At 39.4% G+C, this 20,465-nt stretch overlaps 1 protein-coding gene across 1 annotated transcript in view; it reads right to left on the bottom strand.

Annotated features, from left to right (window-relative positions):
• Positions 1-20,465, bottom strand: part of Pappa2 (pappalysin 2) — a 249,125-nt gene that overhangs the window by 165,553 nt on the left and 63,107 nt on the right. The window contains exon 3 of the mRNA XM_050135420.1: positions 7,450-7,595. Coding sequence (XP_049991377.1) covers positions 7,450-7,595 — 146 coding nt within the window. The remainder of the gene's footprint in view (positions 1-7,449; positions 7,596-20,465) is intronic.

Here is a 20,465-nt window from a genome sequence, read left to right as displayed (position 1 = left end):
TGTTCTGGACAAGACTGAATAAACACTGTGTGTTTAAGATGTAGGAAAAGATATTACAGAATGTGGCATCATTTTTATTTGCCTGTGTGCCCTTTCTGCTACACCTATCTATCCCCAGTTGTCATGCACTGGGGGCTATGAAATACTTCTGCATCCATGGGAGAAAAATAATATAATGAGTCTAGATTGCAGATGTTGTTTTCAAGGGACTGGAAAGGTAACAAGCTTTCCCTTGCAAGACGCTAAGCATGGACTTAGCATCATTTCTCTGCTGGACATTGTGTGTGTGTGTGTGTGTGTGTGTGTGTGTGTGTGTGTTAATCAAGGATTCAACAATTGCTAAGATACGTTTTAAAAGAGAATGCCTTTCAAGACTTTACACTAAAAATTATTATTAATATATTTTGGTTGTGAGCCTAGCCTTTAACAGCTGAGTCATCTCTCCTGACATCAGATAGAAGGAGGAAGGAAGAGAGAGACAGAGACCGAGAGACACACACACACACACACACACAGAGAGAGAGAGAGAGAGAGAGAGAGAGAGAGAGAGAGAGAGAGAGAGATTGGAATACTCAGCCCTAAACGGGAAAATGGGATGTTTCCATCAAATTCTTCCCCTCAAAGCTTAGTGAACCTTGTAGAAAAGAAGCAAAAAGAATGTAAGAGCCAAAGCCAGAGTAGTTGGAGGACACCAGGAAAACAAGAGCTCTAAATCAACTGAGAAAAGCTCATATGAACTCACAGAGACAGAAGAAGCATGTATGGGGCCTGTACCAATCTGCACCAGGTTCTCTGTGTATATATTATGACTTTCAGTTTAGTGTCTTTGAGACTTCGGAGTATGTGAACAAGTGGGTCTCTGTCTCTTGTGCTTTTTCTTGGTGTCTTTTCCTTCTTTTGGTTTGTCTTGCCCAACTTCAAGTAGAAGGTTTTTGTTTTATCATATTATGTTTTATCCTGTTTTATTTTTGTTTATCTCTGAGAATTCTGTTCTTTTCTAATTAGAAAGGAAGTAGATCTGGATTGGAGGGGATATGGGGGAAGAACTGGGAAGATTAGAGGGAGGTAAAACTAATCAGGATATATTATATGAGAAATGACTTTATTTTCAAAAAAAGAAGGAAAAGATAATTATATATTCCTCACACATGTACGTGCTTAAACTCTTAGGGTCCTTGAACATCAGGTTATGAAGTAGTAGGGGAAAACTATCCAACATCTTTTGTTCTCATTATGTCCCAGGCAGGGACCATTTCTCTCAAACCTTCCTGTATAGCTTGCCCTGTTCTGTGACTTAGGAAGGAAGCTACTTTTGATCTTATACACAGCTCTTTCATTGTAAGTAGTTGGACCTCTACAAACATACTCCGTTGCTTAAAAAAAGAGTCAATATCTTTCTGGGGCATTAAAGATATCTCAGTTAAAAGTGAGGTAGAAAATCTAGGGAACAGCTGTAAGGACAACCACAGACACAGTATTTGAAACATCCACTCTGACTGTGAACACTAAGTTTTATCAAGCCCCTTTGAAAGGCCAGGTAATTTTTCAGTTATTATCACATTTTATATGCAAGGAAACCTAGAAATAGAAGGAAACATTCTTGTCTGTGAAGTCAAAGGCTCCTCCATCAGTCAAAACATCTTTTCGTACAGGTCACAGTGTTTGGGCTCATTTAAAATCTCTACTGTTGAAACTCTCATGATCTAGGTGCAAGATACTTGGGTCTCACTCATGCTGGGGTACATCACCGCTAATCTCCTCAGAATGTTCTATAGAAGACACTGGCACACAGCCCTCTGCAGCCTATGACACAGCAGCAGACTCCCCTAGCAGGGCAAGAATGCTACTCAAACGTTACCCCTCAGCAGTGGGAGTGTGTGTTAACCACAGTGGCTTCTCAGAAAGACTCTCTCTCCTTTGCTTTCTTACACGTTCCTAAGGTGTCTTTCCTCCTTTGTAGAGGCAGGTTTGGAGAAACCCCAAAATCAATGCCTCCCAAACTGATCTGGCTTCCTATCTGATCCAGCCTTTGCTATACTTTCTGCCTTGACACAACCATTCACAAAGTCAAACAGAACTTCTGCTTCCTTGTCTATTTCTTTTATTTATTTATGTATTCATTTATTCATTTACTTACTTACTTATTGAGATTACAATATAATTACAATATTTCTTCCTGTCTAAACTCTCCCAACTATCCCTTGCTGCTGTCTTTTAAATAATGACCTCTTTTTTTTTTACAAATTGTTATTGTACATACACATACATATGTATACATACACACATACATATTCCTAAATTAACCTGTTTAGTCTGTATTCTGTTACTAGTGCATAGTGCATGTTTTCAGGGCTGGTCATTTGGCACTGGATGACCAACTGGTGTACTCTTCCCTGTGGAAGAACACGTCTTCCACTCCTAGCTCTCCTCAGTCACGAGAGTTCTTTGTGTAGTGTTGACACCTCTGAGGCCTCTCCCTATCCACTCTGGCATGTTCATTGGTGTTATCCTTGTTCATTTCACATCTGGGCAGCCATAATAGTGGGACTTTATAGAAAATATTTCTCAGTATGCCAAGGAAAATAAACCAAGCAATATAACTGATAATTTAGCATGTTAAATTATAGTAATATTGACTACCCACCCACATACAGAAGAGGTAATCTTGGTGTATGGAACCACACTTATCTCATTGAAAGATATTTTTCTGTGTATTTGTATTCACTAATGATGAAACAATGTAATTTTTGTCTAATTATAGAAAGTAACCATTTGAAATAGCAATTAGACTGGAGAAAACATGCCCAGCACTTCATAATTGAAGTGAGTTATCAGTGCTGTGCTGCTTGCTACTAATTGAATGTGGATTAAATTTTTTTCATGTTGCTTTAAGAACGTGTGAAGAAGCACAGAAATTTCTGTAAATTTTTGTGGGTACACAAAAAGAAAAGATAAGTTTGGAAAGCACTGCCGGAGCCAGGTAGAGTTCATCCCACCTCTTCTAAGCATGGCCAGGATTTGCCAGCTGTCCATCAAGACATCTCACAGTTTTTCTCTGAGGGGTATTCTCCCATTGTCTGCCAGGCAAACCCCAGCCCTATCTGCCCTTCAGTTCTCACTTCAGTATCAGCTCTCTGGGAATACCACCCATGATGCTTTCAGAAGAGTTTGGCACTTTCTCTCAATGAGCCTGTCTAGCGCTCTGGGTTGCTCTATGACACAACAGCAAAAGCATGCGTTACATGTCTGTCCCCCACTGGTGCTATGTTCTGTCCTTGTGTTCTTCTATTTCTGTATTGCCGCAAAACAGGCTCACCAGTTGTTCTCTGAATGAATGTGTGCATGCACACATGCATGAATGAAGGGCTGTGTTTATATTAATGACACAGAAGTGCTGGCTTACCATTTAGTCAAATATTCTGTCTTTGGGACCATGATTTTAATGTTATTTAATGATTTTAATGTCATATGTTATTTATAAAAATTTCTTACCTCCATGACCATAGAATTGGAAAGACAAAATCATAGTAGACTGTAGAACTGGTGCTGATGGCAAAGCTGGATGAACTTGAGGCTTCCCATAGAGTGAAAATGTTGGGGGCTGTGGACCCCCAGACCCTGAATTTCCTGTAAACAACTTGTTTGCAGTTGCTCTGAGAGAATCAACTTATTTTCCTGTGTTTGCAACTAATCTGAGCAGAAGACAAGGGAATGATTTTTGGTGGCTGCAGTGAAGATCCCGAGAGCTGGGGCGTGGCCAGAACACTATATATGCTGTCCCTGAACACAATAAAGTTGGCATTCTTGGCATTCTTGTTTCAAGGATGACCCATGTCCCCAAGTTTCTGTCTCTCTGTTTGTGTTTTTAAATCTCCAGCCTAGTTCCCGGCTCGCATACCTTTCCGTAGTATAGGCAGATGGTATATGAAAGCGTTGGTCATCAGAAACTGCATTTAGTTTTTCAACTTTAAGGCTGGTGTGCTAATATGCAGGTCACTCAAATCACCTTAAACACTGTTGCACACTGAGACAAACATAATCCTATATAGACCCTTGGGAAAACTATTCAGAAAATCTGCAATGTCTTCCTCTGTCATGTCATACCAACTGTCTGCACTGTTATGTTCTTTTTAAATCACAATTATGATTGAGTGGGAAACAATATAAATATACACAAACAATGCATACTCAATCAGAGCTGCGAACTAGTCACCCTGTGTCCTGAAATGCACATTGAAAAACCATGTTTCAGGAAAGCACTCTTGTTCCTCCAAATTTTAGGAACAAAATAGAAATATCCGTAGCTGCTTTTGCAACTCATTGTGAGTCAAAATTCTAGGAGATAAATTACAAGCATTTCTTATGTCATTACACTGAAATATCATCCCCCACTAACTAATCTACCTGTCCCTCTGTTTGTGAGCACCCACAGAACAGCTCCTGTGTGCCCAGTTTTCTCCTTATGTGTAGATGTTACAGACAAATTATTACACCTGTGTGTGTACATGTGTGTGCGCAGTTCTCTGTAGGCTCATCACATGTATACAATCATATAACCACTACCACATTCAAAATACAGAGCCAGCACCATTGAAACCCTCCTCCTTGGTGGGCATGGTAGCACATGCCTTTAATTCCAGCACCACGAACTCTTTCTGTAAGTCAGATTGGCCTCAAACTCAGAGATCCACCTGCCTCCACCTCCCAAGTGTTGGTATTAAAGGTGTGCGCTACCACCTAGCAGGGTAGTCTCATAATCATAAGAAATTTGCAAATTATTCAGAATGGCTGTGTCATTCTCAGTTTTCCACTAGCAAGTATGGCAGACCCATCATTCCTAGAGCCTCACTAGCATGTAGTATTACGATGGTAAGTTTTCATTTTAGTTCTTTAGATAGTTGTGTAGTAATACCTCATTATAGTCTTAACTTGCATTTCTCTAGTCATTAAAGAGGTGAAACTTTATTTCTTATGATTATTCATTACCTCTGTATATCCCTATACAATGTGTGTTTTTATCTTACTATTGAGTTTTAGGACATGTGTGTTTGAAATAGAAGTCATTTTCCAGATGTGTGCTTTTTATTATTTTATACAAACCTGTGCTTTCTCTATGCATATTAGCAGACTCTTTGTCAGCCAAAGTTTTTTTTTATATTGCTGGAATCTAACTGGTGAGTTTTTATTTTTTCTAAACCATGCTTTTGGTATCTTATATATGCACTTTTTGCTTAGTCCTGTCCCAGTGATTTTTTTTGCCTATATTTTCTACTAGATGTTCTATATTTTCTACCCTTAAGTATACGCTCTACCTTGACTTAATTTCTCTCCTAGTTACAAAGTTCAGACTAAGGCTCATTTTTGGTTCCCTGTGGGTAGACAACTTCTCCAATAATTGAAAACAATTATTGTCTGTTAAAGCTATATGCAGTTCTGGTTGCCCTGGAACTCACTCTGTAGGCCAGGCTGGCCTAGAATTCACAGCGATCTATCTGCCTTGCTTTGCTCCCTGAGTGTTGCGTGCATCATCACGCCCAGCCCACCACCTTCTTTTTTTTTTTTTAATGATACAATAAATTTCCTATCTGTCATTATTTTTATTGACAAGTTCCTCTTTTGAGAAACTTATCAATCTCTTCTCCTGTGACTTGTTTTATCTCTTCTAAACCTTTTGCTTTATTAATTTTTCTAGTAGAAATAGAAATTTATTTTCAATTGGAAATAGTAAGTTTATTTCCTGTCTTGATTTTAATACTTCCCTATGCCTTCCTCCTTTGAGATTAATTTGCTATTTTTTGCTGTCTTGATATGCAGACTTTCTTCTTTTCTAATAAACAAAGCTGTAAGTTTCCCTTGCTTATGTCTCCATATGCACAATTTTGTATAACATGTTGTTATAATCATTTGATTTAGAATAGCTTCCTGTTAGCACTCTAATTTGGCCTATGGTTAATTAGAAGTACATTGCTTAATTTTAAATGCTCAGGGAGGTTTCTCTTTTATTGCCTTATTATTTAAGTTCTAGCTTATTTACAATGAGATGAGAAAGAAAAGTTTTATGACTTCCATCCTCTGAAATTACCCTGTGGTCATGAACTTCTTTGATAAGTTTTCCACAGCATATGAAAAGATCATGTGTTCTGCTCTGTGTAAATACACAGTCTGATTCTGATAATTCAATCGAAGTTTTAATTATATCTGTCAAATATCTTTGTCTACTGAATATTTATTTGTCATATCTTTTCTTGGAAAATTACTTAAAACCAATAGCCAGGACTGTAGAATTGTCTGTTTATATAGATGAATATTTTTTCACGGCATGTTAATGGTCAAATCCAAATTCGTCACAATTACTTCTTCTAACTGAATTTACTCCTTTATAAAGCTAGCCTTATTTATTTCCAATACTACCATCTAACAGTGTACTTTATCTGATATCAGAATACTGTTTTCCTTTGGATTAGTATTTGCATGGAATTTATTTTACTTCCCTTGCCTTCCCTTTAACCATTTGTGTTCTTATATTTAACATTTGTCTCTTTCTTTAGAATATCAGGTGATAGGGTTTATTGTGAGTTTGACAACCTTTTAGTCTGAACTTGGGCCTAAAGTCCATTCAATGTTTAATGTAGTCACTATATTTGGTTTTCTTTTTCAGAGGTTTCTTTCTTTTAGATATTTTAATGTGTGTGTGTGTGTGTGTGTTTATTTGCAATGAGTGTGAGTACCCACAGAGTCCAGGAGAGTGTGTCAGATTCCCAGGAGCCAGAGCTCCAGGTTGTTGACAGGACTCGACGTGAGTGCTGGAAACTGGACCTGGGTCCTCTGCAGTGGAGCAGCCTGCATTCTTAACCTCTGAGCCATGACTGCAGCCTCACTTTATTCATTCATTGTTATCTTACTAATCAACCAATCTTTAGACAGAAAAAAATAGTTGTATCACCAGTAAATATACAACTGAAGGCAATGACTCACCTTTCCCTGAACCTATCTAAGAGTGAAAGATAGAACCCCCTGAATTCTTCTTCTAGACTTGTATGACTGTTGTGAGCCCATTCTTATTCAGACCCAATGCAGTCATCAGTAGTGGCTGAAAGTTCATGAATACACTGTGATCTTTCATTTAACTTTTTATTTGGTGATACAAGCTCTGTAAGTAGCCCAGGCTTGCCCTTGAAATGTGATGATTTTGAACCATTATCCTTAGTAATTAGTAAAGGCCCATGCCATCAGGAATGACCTATCTCTAGATTATAGAGTCAGTTTAGAGCATTTGATCTAGAACCTCTTAGTTTTTGCTCTGAAATATTTTTATAGACTCACCTAACTGTCATTCTCAACGTAAAGCAGTTCATTCACTGACTACGTATTTCTTGCCTCCCCCAACTCACTGTCACAAACCCTTCTCAAATATCCTTGCTTTTATCCAACATAGTTCATGTCACTTACCCAAGTGACTGACGGCTTCTTTGTCCCAAGGCCATGTGGCAGCACCAGCAAGTTCCTCCCGAACTGAGCTGGCAAAGTAGACGTTGAGGAAATGAGTGCTGTTGAGGTGCAAGGCCTCCTTCAGCTCCTTCACGCTCATGTACGCTCTGGGGAGCAAGCACAAAGAGAGAACGTCATACCAAAGGGCAGATGATGGCAGGGACTGATTTGATTATTATCATGGTGTTTCCAGTTGCCAAAAGGTCACCAGTATACATTTGAGATACTTTTGCCATTAAGTAAAATCCTACTGCTTTGAAAACACACAATATCTGCATGAAGCCTCTATGTTGACACTATTCTCATTTCTTCAATTTCACTGGAATTATTTCTTCAAGATAAACACACTGATGCTGATAGTTCTTTGCTTTGAGAGTTATGCCCTGGATGGTGAAGAAGTCCTTGAACCTCTGAGCCTTGCATAGGTGTCTCCAGGCTGCCTGGTCCTCAAGATGGCAGAAAGTTCAGTTATGTATGTTTTGGCATATGTTTATAGCAACCATAATTATTTAAAAGAAAAAGTGAAAAAGTGACAAGAAAGTTTAAGAAGTAAAAGTTAAAAGAATTTTAAGGATAGAAGACATCATAAAGCTTCTGTAAATGATAGTGTGTATTAATTTCTCTTTTGTGTCCCTTAATCAATAGACTTGAATCCCCCTCTCTACCCCTATATCTTTATGATAATAATGGGTTATCCAACTGATGCCCATACTGGACAGTTTTATGTCAATCTGACAAAAAAAAATACCAGAAAGAACCTCAATTAATAAAATGACTCGGTAAGATTCAGCTGTAGGCAGACTGTAGAGCATTTTCTTAACTAGTAATAAATGGGAATGGTGCCAGGCCACTGTGGGTGGTGCAAGCTCTGGGCTCACAGTCTGGGTTTTATAAGTGGGCTGAGTGAATCATGAGGAGCAAGCCCATAAGCAGCACTCCTCCATGGCTTCTGCATCAGCTCCTGCCTCCAGGTCCCTGCTTTGAGTTCCTGCCCTGCTGCATGTGATGATGAGTTGTGATACAGAAGTGTGAGCAAACTAAACCCTTTCCCCCCAAGTTGCTTTTGGTCATGGTATTTCATCACAACAATAGAAACCCTAACTAAGACACTGACTTCAAATCACTAAACAATATTATATATGTATTTGCACACAGAATTGAAGGTCTGTTAAAACATGACTCCCCAAACATCATATTATTGATGTAACTCTTAGTTGTTACTCAAGGGTAGAATGTAGTTCCCTATTGATGAAGGCACCACACACCTATTACATACAACTTGGAAGAGTCAAGTTGAATCTGCACTGAAAGCTTCTTCCCTCTGGTCTAGCTTCCATGGTTCCAGAATACTATGCAAACTGCCAAGGAAATGAAGCAATTAAACTAATGCTTCTTACCTTCCTAATGCTGTGACAATTTAATACAGTTCTGCATGTTGTGGTGATCCCCAACCATAAAATTATTTTTGTTGCTACTTCATAATTGCAATTTTGTTACTGTTATTAATTATAATATAATATCTATGCTTTCTGATGGTCTTGTGCGATCCCTGTGAAATGGTCATTCAACCCTCAAGGGAACATGACACACAAGTTGAGAGTCACTGAATTAAACAGTCCTACCAAGCTGCAACATTGCAGCAACTACCAGCTGGCAAGATGTACAATATGGCACAAGAAGAGTCAATTAAATATCAGTGGCAATCAACAGCTGTCTAATTGGACTTCCAGAGGGAAATTATTCTTGGTACTGGAAATTTAGCGAGCTTCCCTGGGTCTGGTAAGTTCACAGATCTTAGAAAAGAATCTACTACCACCATGTTCTAAAACTCCTTACGATGTCCTAAATCTTATCCTTATACCCATAGATAAGTGTAGCTACCATTTTTGTCAAAGCAGCTCTTCGTTACAGTGAATGGAGACCATCCCCCAAACCACAAGTGATCACAATGTAGAGATTAATTCATGGTATAGGCCACTTCCAAGGCATGCATGTACATCACAACTCCTGCATTTAGGGATCAAGGGACACTACAGACAAGAGGAATGGAAAGACTTTAAGAGGCAGAGCCAAAGGGAGTTATTGTGATAGTGTGTCTCCTAGAAATGTCAGAAAAGCTACACGCATGAAGACTTATCAATATGGCTGATTAAATATGACTGGAACAAGAATGGCACTAATAGACATGTCAACATGGACAAGGGTCAGGGATGAGGGGTAGGGTAGGCAGAAACTCACTAGGCTTCAACCATTATAAAAAGAACTACAAGCAACTTAGGATGGCTGAGAGCAAGAGAAATAGTCTTCCCTGGGGAAGGGCACACCAATCCAATACCATATGGACAGATCTGAAAACATACATACAAACAACATTATACACAATGAGCATGTTGTGATTATTTAATTTAAGGAGGAGAAACTAAGCCAGAACTCAGTAGTTCTTAAACTTAATACGTACTTCCTACAGTGGTCATGTTGTGCCATCCCCCAAAGAGAAAGAGCTAAAGTCAACTTTTCACAGCTAAAGTCAGGCAGACATAGGTATTGAATTTCTTTAGGATTATGTTTCATGGCTGCTATTCTACTAGACAAGCCCATAGGCATTCAAAACTCCCAACTCACATTAGGACAGCATGTCCCTTCTTCTATTGTTTGCAATGCTTCCAGCCATGCTCCTCACACCATTTATTTAACCCATGTGTAGAATGTGCTGGCAAGAAACACTCAGAAAATGGAAATCCCAAAAGATAATTTTTTGTATTTCTTGGAACAGAACTAAAACAAGGAATGAAAGCAAAGAAATAAAAAAGGTCTTGCTGTAGACCTTAAGATGCTTTGGAGAATGCGGTTTTTTAAATAGTGCTTTTACTCCCTTGCGATATCTTGGAAAAAATAGTTTTCAACTACAAGACATCATCCAGGCTCCATGAGGTGGTGCTGGATGTGATCAGAGGGATATTCCTTCAGCTGCTTTCCTGGAGACGCAATGATTTGGGCTCTTGCCTGGTTTTCCCTGGACTTAGTCATATTTCCCTTGTTTTTCTTGTTTATTAAAATAATTGCATTATGTTTTTACTGATGGTTGAGGTGATGATGACATCATATAAATCTTCCATGTGGCAATGTTTCAGTAAGGGGGGGGTGTGAAAGAAGAGAAGAAACTAGAGTAGTGGGAAGGGTCGGATTAAAGACAGCCTACGAAAAGAACAGAGTACCCAGGATAAGCTCTTGGTCTGATCCCCTTTTGGGTTTCCCGTCAAAACTGGGACATGATACTTGAACAATTTGCTCTCTTTCTTACTTATTCACTTTGCCTAAATTGCCCTATTCCTGGCATGAATTCCTTGGGCTATCTGTGTGTTACTGGCCTCTCTGTCTTCCATTTGCCAGTCTTGGCCACCACCCATCTGTCCTAGCACAACCCAACAGTTCTATTCATTTCTCCTGAGCATCCTCCAAAAGGCCTCTTTCCCCTCCAGCAGCAGCATCAGGGGTTGGTTGTACCCATCTCCCTTTCCTCCTTGCCTAATTCTTTCCCGCTCATAAATTACTCTTCCAAATGCGAATGTTGAGGTCATGCCAACGGCAAATGGGGTGTGGTAACTCAGATTCCCGCACTCCACAGAAATATAGATAGAGGTCAGTAAGTCTAAGGGATAATAGATTTTTAAAAATCTAGAAACCGTTGGAAACAGCCTCTAATTGAACTGATAAGAGAAACACTTACTTCGCTGGGAAAGACTGTTGTCCTGATCTACATCTAAACCAAAGAGAGTCAAAGTGTGGAAGTCAGTGTGCCTGTTTCCTATGTATGATGCTTGTTTTCTATAGCATGTACAACAGTTTATAAGTTCCTCAGTGCTAACAAAGATAAATGTCTTAGCTTCTGGACTAACTAATGTGCCCAGGACTTGGCTCAGATTTAAGGATCTAATCACTGGATGTAGTTCATAAATTCAAAGCTGAACTTCTTACTACAGAAATGATTTACTAAGAGATAAATGATATTGGTGACCAGGATTATCCAAGAGGCTCCCACAACATTATCAACTATTGCTGTTGTCTTTGGTTGCCTCCAAGAGGTTGAAGGTACAAGGCCATGTATGTACTTCAAACATAGGACCCAGATGATCCATGCTGAATGTGAGCTAAAAGCCTACTTTGTAAGGATGAACCTCACAGTACTAGAAGGTGCCATCCAAATGTCAAAAGGAAGACCAATGGTTTCACCCAGTTATATGCTTATGAGCTACAAAAATGACCAAAAAATGCATCACAATATCCCTAAGGGTGCAATAGTGGCATGAGTACCTTGGTGGTAACCAACAGCTCTCCAATTGGACTTAAGGCTCACTCAACAAGAAGAAAAACTTGTCTGGTACAAGAAACCTAACCAACTCCCTGGGGCTAGTGGTCAGGGTTCTTGGAGGAAAACCTACAACAACTACTTTACTAAACCAGCACAATTCCTAGCTACATTTTAAATATTTTTTTCTTACACCCACAGATAAATATAGGTCTCACACTTCATCAAAGAATCTTCTTTTTGCGACAGATGGAGACCATTACAGAAAACCACAAATAACTAAAATGCAGAGAAAAAGTGATCATGTGGTACCCAGCCCACAACCCCTGTACTTAAAGCTTGGGGATCATAGCAAACAAGGAGGCTGAAAGATTGTAAGACACAGAGGCACAGGAAAATGGTTTTGAGATTGTGTCTAGAAATATCAGAGAAGAAACAGCCATGTAGAGATATCAACATGGCTGCATCAAGAAAACCTAAATAAGGATGACACCAATAGACTAACATGGAAGGAGGAAATCTTATGGGGCTCTAAGCTTAGACAAAGAACTAGTGACAACAACAGAATGCTGAAAGTCAGAGAAATAGTCTTTCCCAGGGAAGATCCCACACACATACACTGGCTATCTGATACCAAATAGTCAGCTCTGAAAACATTTACCTACAAGTAATATTGTACAGACTGAGAAAATTCTATTTATATATTTAGAATATATATTATAGGAACATATATATTATAGGAACATGTACATATATATTTTTATTTATATATCAAAAATTAAAGATAAAGAGGCCATGAATTTGAAAGGGGGGATAAATCAGAGTATTAGGAAGGAGGAAAGCGAAGGAGGAAAGTTATACAGTTATACAATTATTCCATAATTAAATACATTTTAAGGAGCAAAATAAATTTAATATTTAAAAGAAGGTAAAATGATGTAATTACAAGAAAATACAAAAGGTTCATAAATCAATCTGAACTGTGTGTTAAAAAAAGATGAACTGCATTTACTTGCTTGGTTTCTGCCAGAATCTACCTTTACCTGCATTCTCCATGCTCTAGATAAAGACATCTCATAGGTGAGGCAGTGCAAGCCAGCAATCCCAGCTCTTGAGAAGCAGAAGCAGGAGAATCTCAAGTTTGAGGCCTTCCTGAGCTACATACATTATAAGAAACTGACATATTAAGAAGCAAAATATGAAGATAGAGCAGACAACTGTTCACAGCCTCTCTTCCCACAGTCAATGTGAACCTCTCTAGAAGAGGACTGTACACAGGACAGAAGAAAATCTCCATCTGGGAATAAAACACAGATTTCCCAAGGACTCTCAGACAATCCTCTTGAGAAAGAACTTGTGCAAATCATGGATTTGGGGATGTAGATAAGTCCAAACCTTCCTGTCATTCAGTGTTCTCCTGGGACATTTAAGCCCTTGAAGTATCAACTAGCATTTCCCCAGCAAACTAGCACAATTACAGTGAGTTTTCTGTTCTGTCAAGTTTCTTCTGTTCTTAGGTACCCATCATGGCAACCACATCTTTTTCTCATTTGTTCATGACCTCATCTCCCGCTACTCTACAATCAGGGGGTGGGGACAGCATCTGGATCAGTCTTCCCTTTGTCTTCGCTCCTCTTCATGCTAGGGATTGCCAACATTTATATGAAACATCCACAGAAAACAAGGTATAATTCTTGACTTCCTCTCCCCTCATGGCATACGCTCCATTCTCCTTTGGCTATCCTTTCCCATTACCTCCTTTTTTTAGATTAATTTAAAAAAAAATGTTAGCCTCATCTAAATCATTCACCTCTCTATACTTTCATTTGTTTATAAATGTCCCCTCTCTAGGAGTATTCATACTTTAATATTCCACCTTATCCTAAAATAGCCAACATTTTATTCAATGGACTTAGTAGTTGATCATACCTTTTCCTTTGATAGTAGGATGGAGGTCACTCATGAACTCCATCACCCCCATATGCACCCACACCCACACTTAAACTCATTTTCTACCTCACTGATGTTGATTCACTTTGAGCCCATAGGATGAGGCTTTCTGAGTAAACTATATGATGTGGGATTCCCCTCTGTATGCTGTGAATATAATTGGTTAATAAAGAAACTGCTTTGGGCCTATAGCAGAGCTATAGGGGAACAGAGCTATGTGGGGGAAACTAAAGTGAATGCTGGGAAAAAGGAAGCAGAGTCAGAGAGAAGCCACGTACCCCACTGGAGTGGGATGGAATTTTACCCGGTAAGTCACAGCCACTTGGCAATACACAGATTACTAGAAATGGTTTAAATTCAAGATGTAAGAGTTAGCCAATAAGAAGCTAGAGCTAATGGGCCAAGCAGTGGTTTAATTAATACAGAATCTGTGTGCTTATTTCAGGGCTAAGCGGCCGGAACCAACAAGTGGCTTTCTCCTCCAACAACTATAGCTAACACCCTTTCTTTTGCCTTCTTCCTTTCCAATTCAAATTTCCTAAGAAAAGTATTTATTCATCTTCCATTCACCCATGTACCTAATAATTTAATTATAACTGGCTCTCATCTATATCACATTATCAGAATTGCTTTTTTTTTAAGTTGTCAATGGCATCTTTATTTCCTCCCCACAACACTGAAAATAAATACGGCACTGTGATATTGGAACCCTTTGTTGCACTTTGTATTGCTGCTTCTGATTTAAGCCCTCTACTTCATTTACTTGATAGCAATGCATTTTCTTCTCCCTTCTCCTGTTTTCTGACCAATCCCCTTTCTGTCTCCATGGTGTGGTGTAGGAGATTCTTCTGTCTATGTGTTGCTTTCATTGGCTGAATAAAGAAACTGCCTTGGCCTTTTGATAGGGCAGCACTTAGGTAGGTGGAATAAACAGAACTGAATGCTGAGAAGGACAGATAAGCAGAAGCCATGAATCTCCTGCCTGTGATGGATGTAGGTTAGAATCTTGCCAGTAAGTCACAATCACGTGGGGATACACAGATTTAGAAATGGGTTAATAAAAATGTGAGAGTTAGCCAATAAGAGGCTAGAGATAATGGGCCAGGCAGTGTTTAAGTGAATACAATTTCTATGTGATTATTTCAGGTGTAAGCTAGCTGGGTGGCCGGGATGAAACAAAGGGCGACCTTCCTCATACTACAGTGGTGATTTCCTCTTCCTGCTTCTAACCCTTCACAATTATTCTGCCCATACTTCACTCACTCTCCCTGTTATCTTTGAAACTCTATACTCTTAAGCTTTCAAGCACCATCAATGTCAAGATGATTCCCACATTATCTGTTTAGCTGCTCATATATTTCCTCCCAAGGTTCATAGCAATGCATTCCTCTAGAAAGTGGGCATCTAGCCTTGGTTTACCCTCAGACATCTTGGAAGCAGCATATCAATGATGTGGGAGTGTCATATATCAATCTGTTGATTTCATTGGTTAAGTTATAATAAACCAGCTGCTTGGCCTCATGGCTTGGAACATAGATGGGAGGAGTAAACAGAATAGAATTCTGGGCAGAAGAGGAAGTGAGGTCAGACTCTGCTCTGCTCCCAGAGAGAACCGACAGCTCTGCTGGAGCAGAGATGCCATGCTCAGCTCTCCCAGGCAGCTGCAACCCACGATGGACTTAGGCTAGAATCTTCCCGGTAAGCGCACCTTGGGGTGCTTACACACATCATTAGAAATGGGCTAGTCCAGGTGCGAGAATTAGCCTGTAAGTGCTAGAGTTCATGGGCCAAGCAGTTCTTTAAATGAATACAGTTTGTGTGTTGTTATTTCGGGCATGAGCTAGCCAAGCGGCCGGGGTGTTGGGGACGCAGCCCCGCCGCCGCCCCTATTTCAACATATCAATATGGAAAGTAACCCTGTAATAGCGCAAAAGAAATAAATGTGTCTGAACTAGTGGAGGCACTGTTGGGGAAGTTGTAGAGCCTTTAGGAGGTGGATTTCTTGTAAGAATTAGAGGACTGGGGACAGGAATTCAAATCTAAGAACATTTTTTTCTCTGTGTGTGGATTTGCCAGAAGGTTGTATTTTTGGTTACATACAAAAGACGTGGGTAACCTGGCTTAAGAGTGACTTAAATTCTTACCCTACTCTCAATATCCAGTAATTTAGAGAGTGGAAAAACACACGCACAAGTGTGAATGAAAGCAGTGTGTCATGTGCTGGTATGGGGCAGGCAGAGACCAAAGGAAAAGCAAAAAAGAAAATAGAGTAACAAACACACACACACATATGCACACACACACAACCAATGACCATTGAACGGTGGATCCCTGGTAAAATCTGGTATTCCACAAGACAAGAATCTTAGGTCACTTGCCATATAGGTACTAGGAAAGGCTCATCTTTCCTCAGTAATCAATACCAATAAGCATAACAAACCATTTTTAAAAGACTGCTGCCCAATATAGATTCTCTAGAGAAGAAGATTCTTCCCTGCAGGTCGCAGTCTGAGAAGCCATGGCAAGCGTTATGGAACCGCCATCTGAATCCATGAAGAACACCTCTAACTAGAAGTGGAAAACCCTGAGTCAGAACGACACATTCCACACAGTGGAAAGCTTTGACCCACAGTCCCAAGTGAGTCTTAGTAGCTCCCAGAAAACGGGTAAGCACTGGCAAGCGCTTAAACATACCAGGACCTCTACTGACATCTTTGCCAGTCCCTAGAGGTGGAAATCACCTTTAGTTGTAATACTCACTGCCAAGATCATAAACTACACACCCTGTGGTTGTAAGGCAAACCCCCAAAGATCAACACAAACCATCTACTCTCCTTGGAAGACAATCTGAACTCAAGTGACCATACAGATAGTATATACCTGTGCACACACGAATGACTACATAGATAGTCTGTATCTGCTCATATGTGCAAGATTGCCACGCAGAGACAGTCTGAATTTTCACACACACAGTAATCAAATAGAGACATCTCTACATCTATGCACAAATGATGTGGCTTGGATGTGAAATGCCCCCATAGGGGCACGTGTTTGAGGCGCTGTCAGGGAAGTTGTAGAACCTTTAGGAGGTGGGGTCTTGTAAGAATTAGAGGACTAGGGACAGGAATTCAAGTTTATAGCTCAACCCTGCTTCTTGCTCACTCCCTGCTTCCTGATTACCAATGCATTATGACTGTCAGGCTCTTGTTCCTTCTGCCATGCCTTCCTGCTGGAACTATAAATAAAAGTAAGTTCTTTCTTAAATTTCTTCGTGTTGGGCATTTGATCACAGCAATAAAAAAAAGTAATGCAACACACGAGAAACATCATAGAGGATTCTGGTTCTGTGCACATGTGAGAGACTGCCATTCAGTTACTACCCACTCATAGAATATCTACTCTTGTGCACACATGAGTGACCTCATAGAGATACTCTGCACTTGTGAATATGCAAGTCACCACGTAGAGACAAGCAATTTTTTTCCTGTGGACATTTGAATGACATTAGGGACAATTAGAACCTGCGCATTCATGAATGACTACATAGAGACAGTATGTGCTAGTACACGTGTTAATGACTATAAAGTCCTCAGTTTTATACACACAGGATCTGCACAGAAGCGGCAGTCTGTACCTATATGCAAATGAACCCCTGCCACATAGAGACAGACTGTATCTATATACATGTAAGTGACCGCACAAAGACTGCCTATGCCTATTAACACTGGAGTAACCTCATAGAGACCGTCTGTCCCTGTGTGCATGTGAATCGCCTCACTGATGTCTAGGTACATAGCAATAATCATTTGGAGACAGTCTGTCTCTGTGACTATGCTAATGACTTCATAGAGACAGACAGTCTGTACCTATGCACATAGATGGGGCATCCACAGACAATCTGCATTTTCACACTCGATAGTGAGCTCACAGATGTAATCTGCGCTAGCAAACTGAACAGCTAACTCTCAAGTGATAAAGTAAAAACTAGCCAATAAACAAAAATATTCAACATAGTTCACCAGCAGGGAAATAAAAATTAAAGCAGCACTGAGGTCTGCGAAGTTGCCCAGTCAGTAAAATGCTTGCCTCAAATCATAGGGACCTGTGTTCAGTTTCTAGAACCCATATAAAATAAAGCTGGTAATATGGTTTGTGTTTGTAATCCTAGTACTCAACAGGCAGAAACAGGTGGATTTCTGACCAGCCAATCATGCCTACAGGAGATATACTCCTCCTAGAAGCCATAGGTGCCAAATAAAAAGCCCAATACCAAGGGTGACATACCCCCCTCCAGCTGTTGCTATGGGTGTCCCAGAGACCCTCAAAGAATTACAGATTGTTACTATTGGTCTTGGTTGCTGCAATAACCTGTTAATAAGACACCACATAGTATCACAGTCACACTCCTTCCCAACCCCCAAGGGCCCAGAGAATATATTAAGGGGTAGTGGGCAGAAATATGGTAAATTTTAGAAGTCAGAAAGGAACAGTGTAAAACTATGTCTTCTGGCGGGAGCATGGCAACCACAAACTCACAGCAGCTGTGGTTGCCCACATAAGACCAGCACGAGATCGAGCCAATGAACTCTGCAGCATGAAGGAGAGAAGGCTCCAAGGACCCATCCCTAGGTTAGATGGTTGCTAGGAGAGAGCTGGGTTTCTTTGGAAATGCCTTCTGTGGTAGTCTCCCTGCTCCAGTGAACAACCCCAAACCCATGCCTACATAGGCAGCACAGTTTGGACCAAGCATGTTATAAAGAAATAAAGAAAAAGGACATAGAGTTACAGGTTAGGAGGTTGAGAGGTTTGGGGTGGACCTAGGAGAAGTTGGGGGAAGAATGGGGTGTGTATATGATCAAAATGCATTTGCAACTTGATATGCCATGTTTTGATTGATATGCCTGGGAGGCCTGCCCCTTTCTGAAGGAAAAGGAAAGAGGAGTGGATTTGGGGGAGAAAGGAGGTGGTTGGGTTGGGGGGAACTGGGAGGAGAGAAGGAAGGGGGAACTTCTGTCAGGATGTAATATATGAAACAAAAATAAACAAATAAATAATTGCATACTTGTACAAAATTGTCAAATGAATAATAAAAATACTTTAAAATTTAAGAAGCAATAAAGTGGTGTAATAACTTGATTGTCTGTTTTTCTCGCTAAATAAGAATATCTGGTAAAATGGAATGATTGAAATTCTCTGATGACAGAAACTGACAATGTTTACAATAGCCAAGACTGGTAACAATAGACTAGATTTCTAGTACATTTCCAAAGACAAGGTATGACTTCAGAGCCGAGAACTCTCCAGGAGAAAGTAGCTCTTTGTAAGTGGAAGGGTAAAATATTAAAAATCAATTTTGTCTTAGATCATCCCAACAAAGCTGGAAAGTAGATTAAAATATCAAAAGAGAAAAAGAGTCAAGTGTTAGACGGAAACTCCTGGACTAAATTTAATAAGAATACATGTAGACTTTGGAAAGAAAGAGCTCATAAAACTATAAAAAAAATAAGGTCAAAAATAAAGCCAGGAAGTAGTATAAACATGAAAAAATGTAGCGTGACAAATTTTAAAATTTTTATTTCTTAGAATATTAATTAAAATGCAAAAAATATGAGAAAGCAAAAACATAAAACTTCTGAACTCTTGAAAGTATGCGTTGTTACCAATGTAAATAATCATTAAAGTATATTCAACAATCCGTTAATCTGATGTCCATTTTATTTGCTTTTAACTAACATTAATCACAATTAATTTTGTCCCAAGTATATGTAATATACTCTCTACATAATTTCCCATGTAAAGCTCACAGAGACTTTATGAGGTTTGCACAATAATTTCACTTTACAGATAAGAAATATATTAAGATAAGGCTTGTGGAAAATTTAATGTTACCCCAAAACTACATATTTGGAAGAAAAAAATTAAACGCAAATATCTCTTACTATAAAGCATGCTCTCTTCTAATCTTAATTTTTTTATTATTATCTGTGAGTTACTATGTCAGGTCCTGATGATGAACTATATAATACATTATAATATGTAAAATATATATTATACTTTCAAAAAGCTTAATATACCATGACAATCATGTAAACAAATCACTAAAATGCACAGTAATTGGCACCATACTAAGTATGCACACACAATTACATGCAGGAATGTAGGATGAAGTAAACTTTGCTTGGAGAGTGGGATGTGGGTAAAGTATGGTAGAGGGTGGTACATGTTATGAATTAGCTTGAGCTTTTCTCCCCCAATCTCCTTCTTGATATGGGTTTCCACTCTGTATGCTGTGAATATGTTTTATTACCATTGGGTAGTAAAGAAGTTGTTTTGGTCTATGGCAGGGCAGAATAGAGCTAGGTGGGGAAACTAAACTGAATGCAGGGAGAAAAAAGACAGGAGTGAGGCAGATGCCATGTGGCTGCTAAAGGAGAAAGATACCAGAACCTAACCAGTAAGTCGCAGATTAATAGAAATGGGTTAACTTAGAATATAAGAGCTTGCCAGGTGGTGGTGGTGCATGCCTTTAATCCCAGCACTTGGGAGGCAGAAACAGGCAGATCTCTGTGATTCCAAGGCCAGCCTGGTCTATAAGAGTTAATTCCAGGACAGGCTCCAACGCTAAAGAGAAACCCTGTCTCCAAAAACAACAACAAAAAAAGAAAGAAAGAAAGAAAGAAAGAAAGAAAGAAAGAAAGAAAGAAAGAAAGAAAGAAAGAAA

This window comes from Alexandromys fortis, unplaced genomic scaffold (assembly GCF_014885135.2).
Source record: "Alexandromys fortis isolate MF-2015 unplaced genomic scaffold, M_Fortis_MF-2015_v1.1 scaffold_21, whole genome shotgun sequence".
Classification (NCBI taxonomy): domain Eukaryota; kingdom Metazoa; phylum Chordata; class Mammalia; order Rodentia; family Cricetidae; genus Alexandromys; species Alexandromys fortis.
This window is presented reverse-complemented; position numbering and strand designations above follow the sequence as displayed.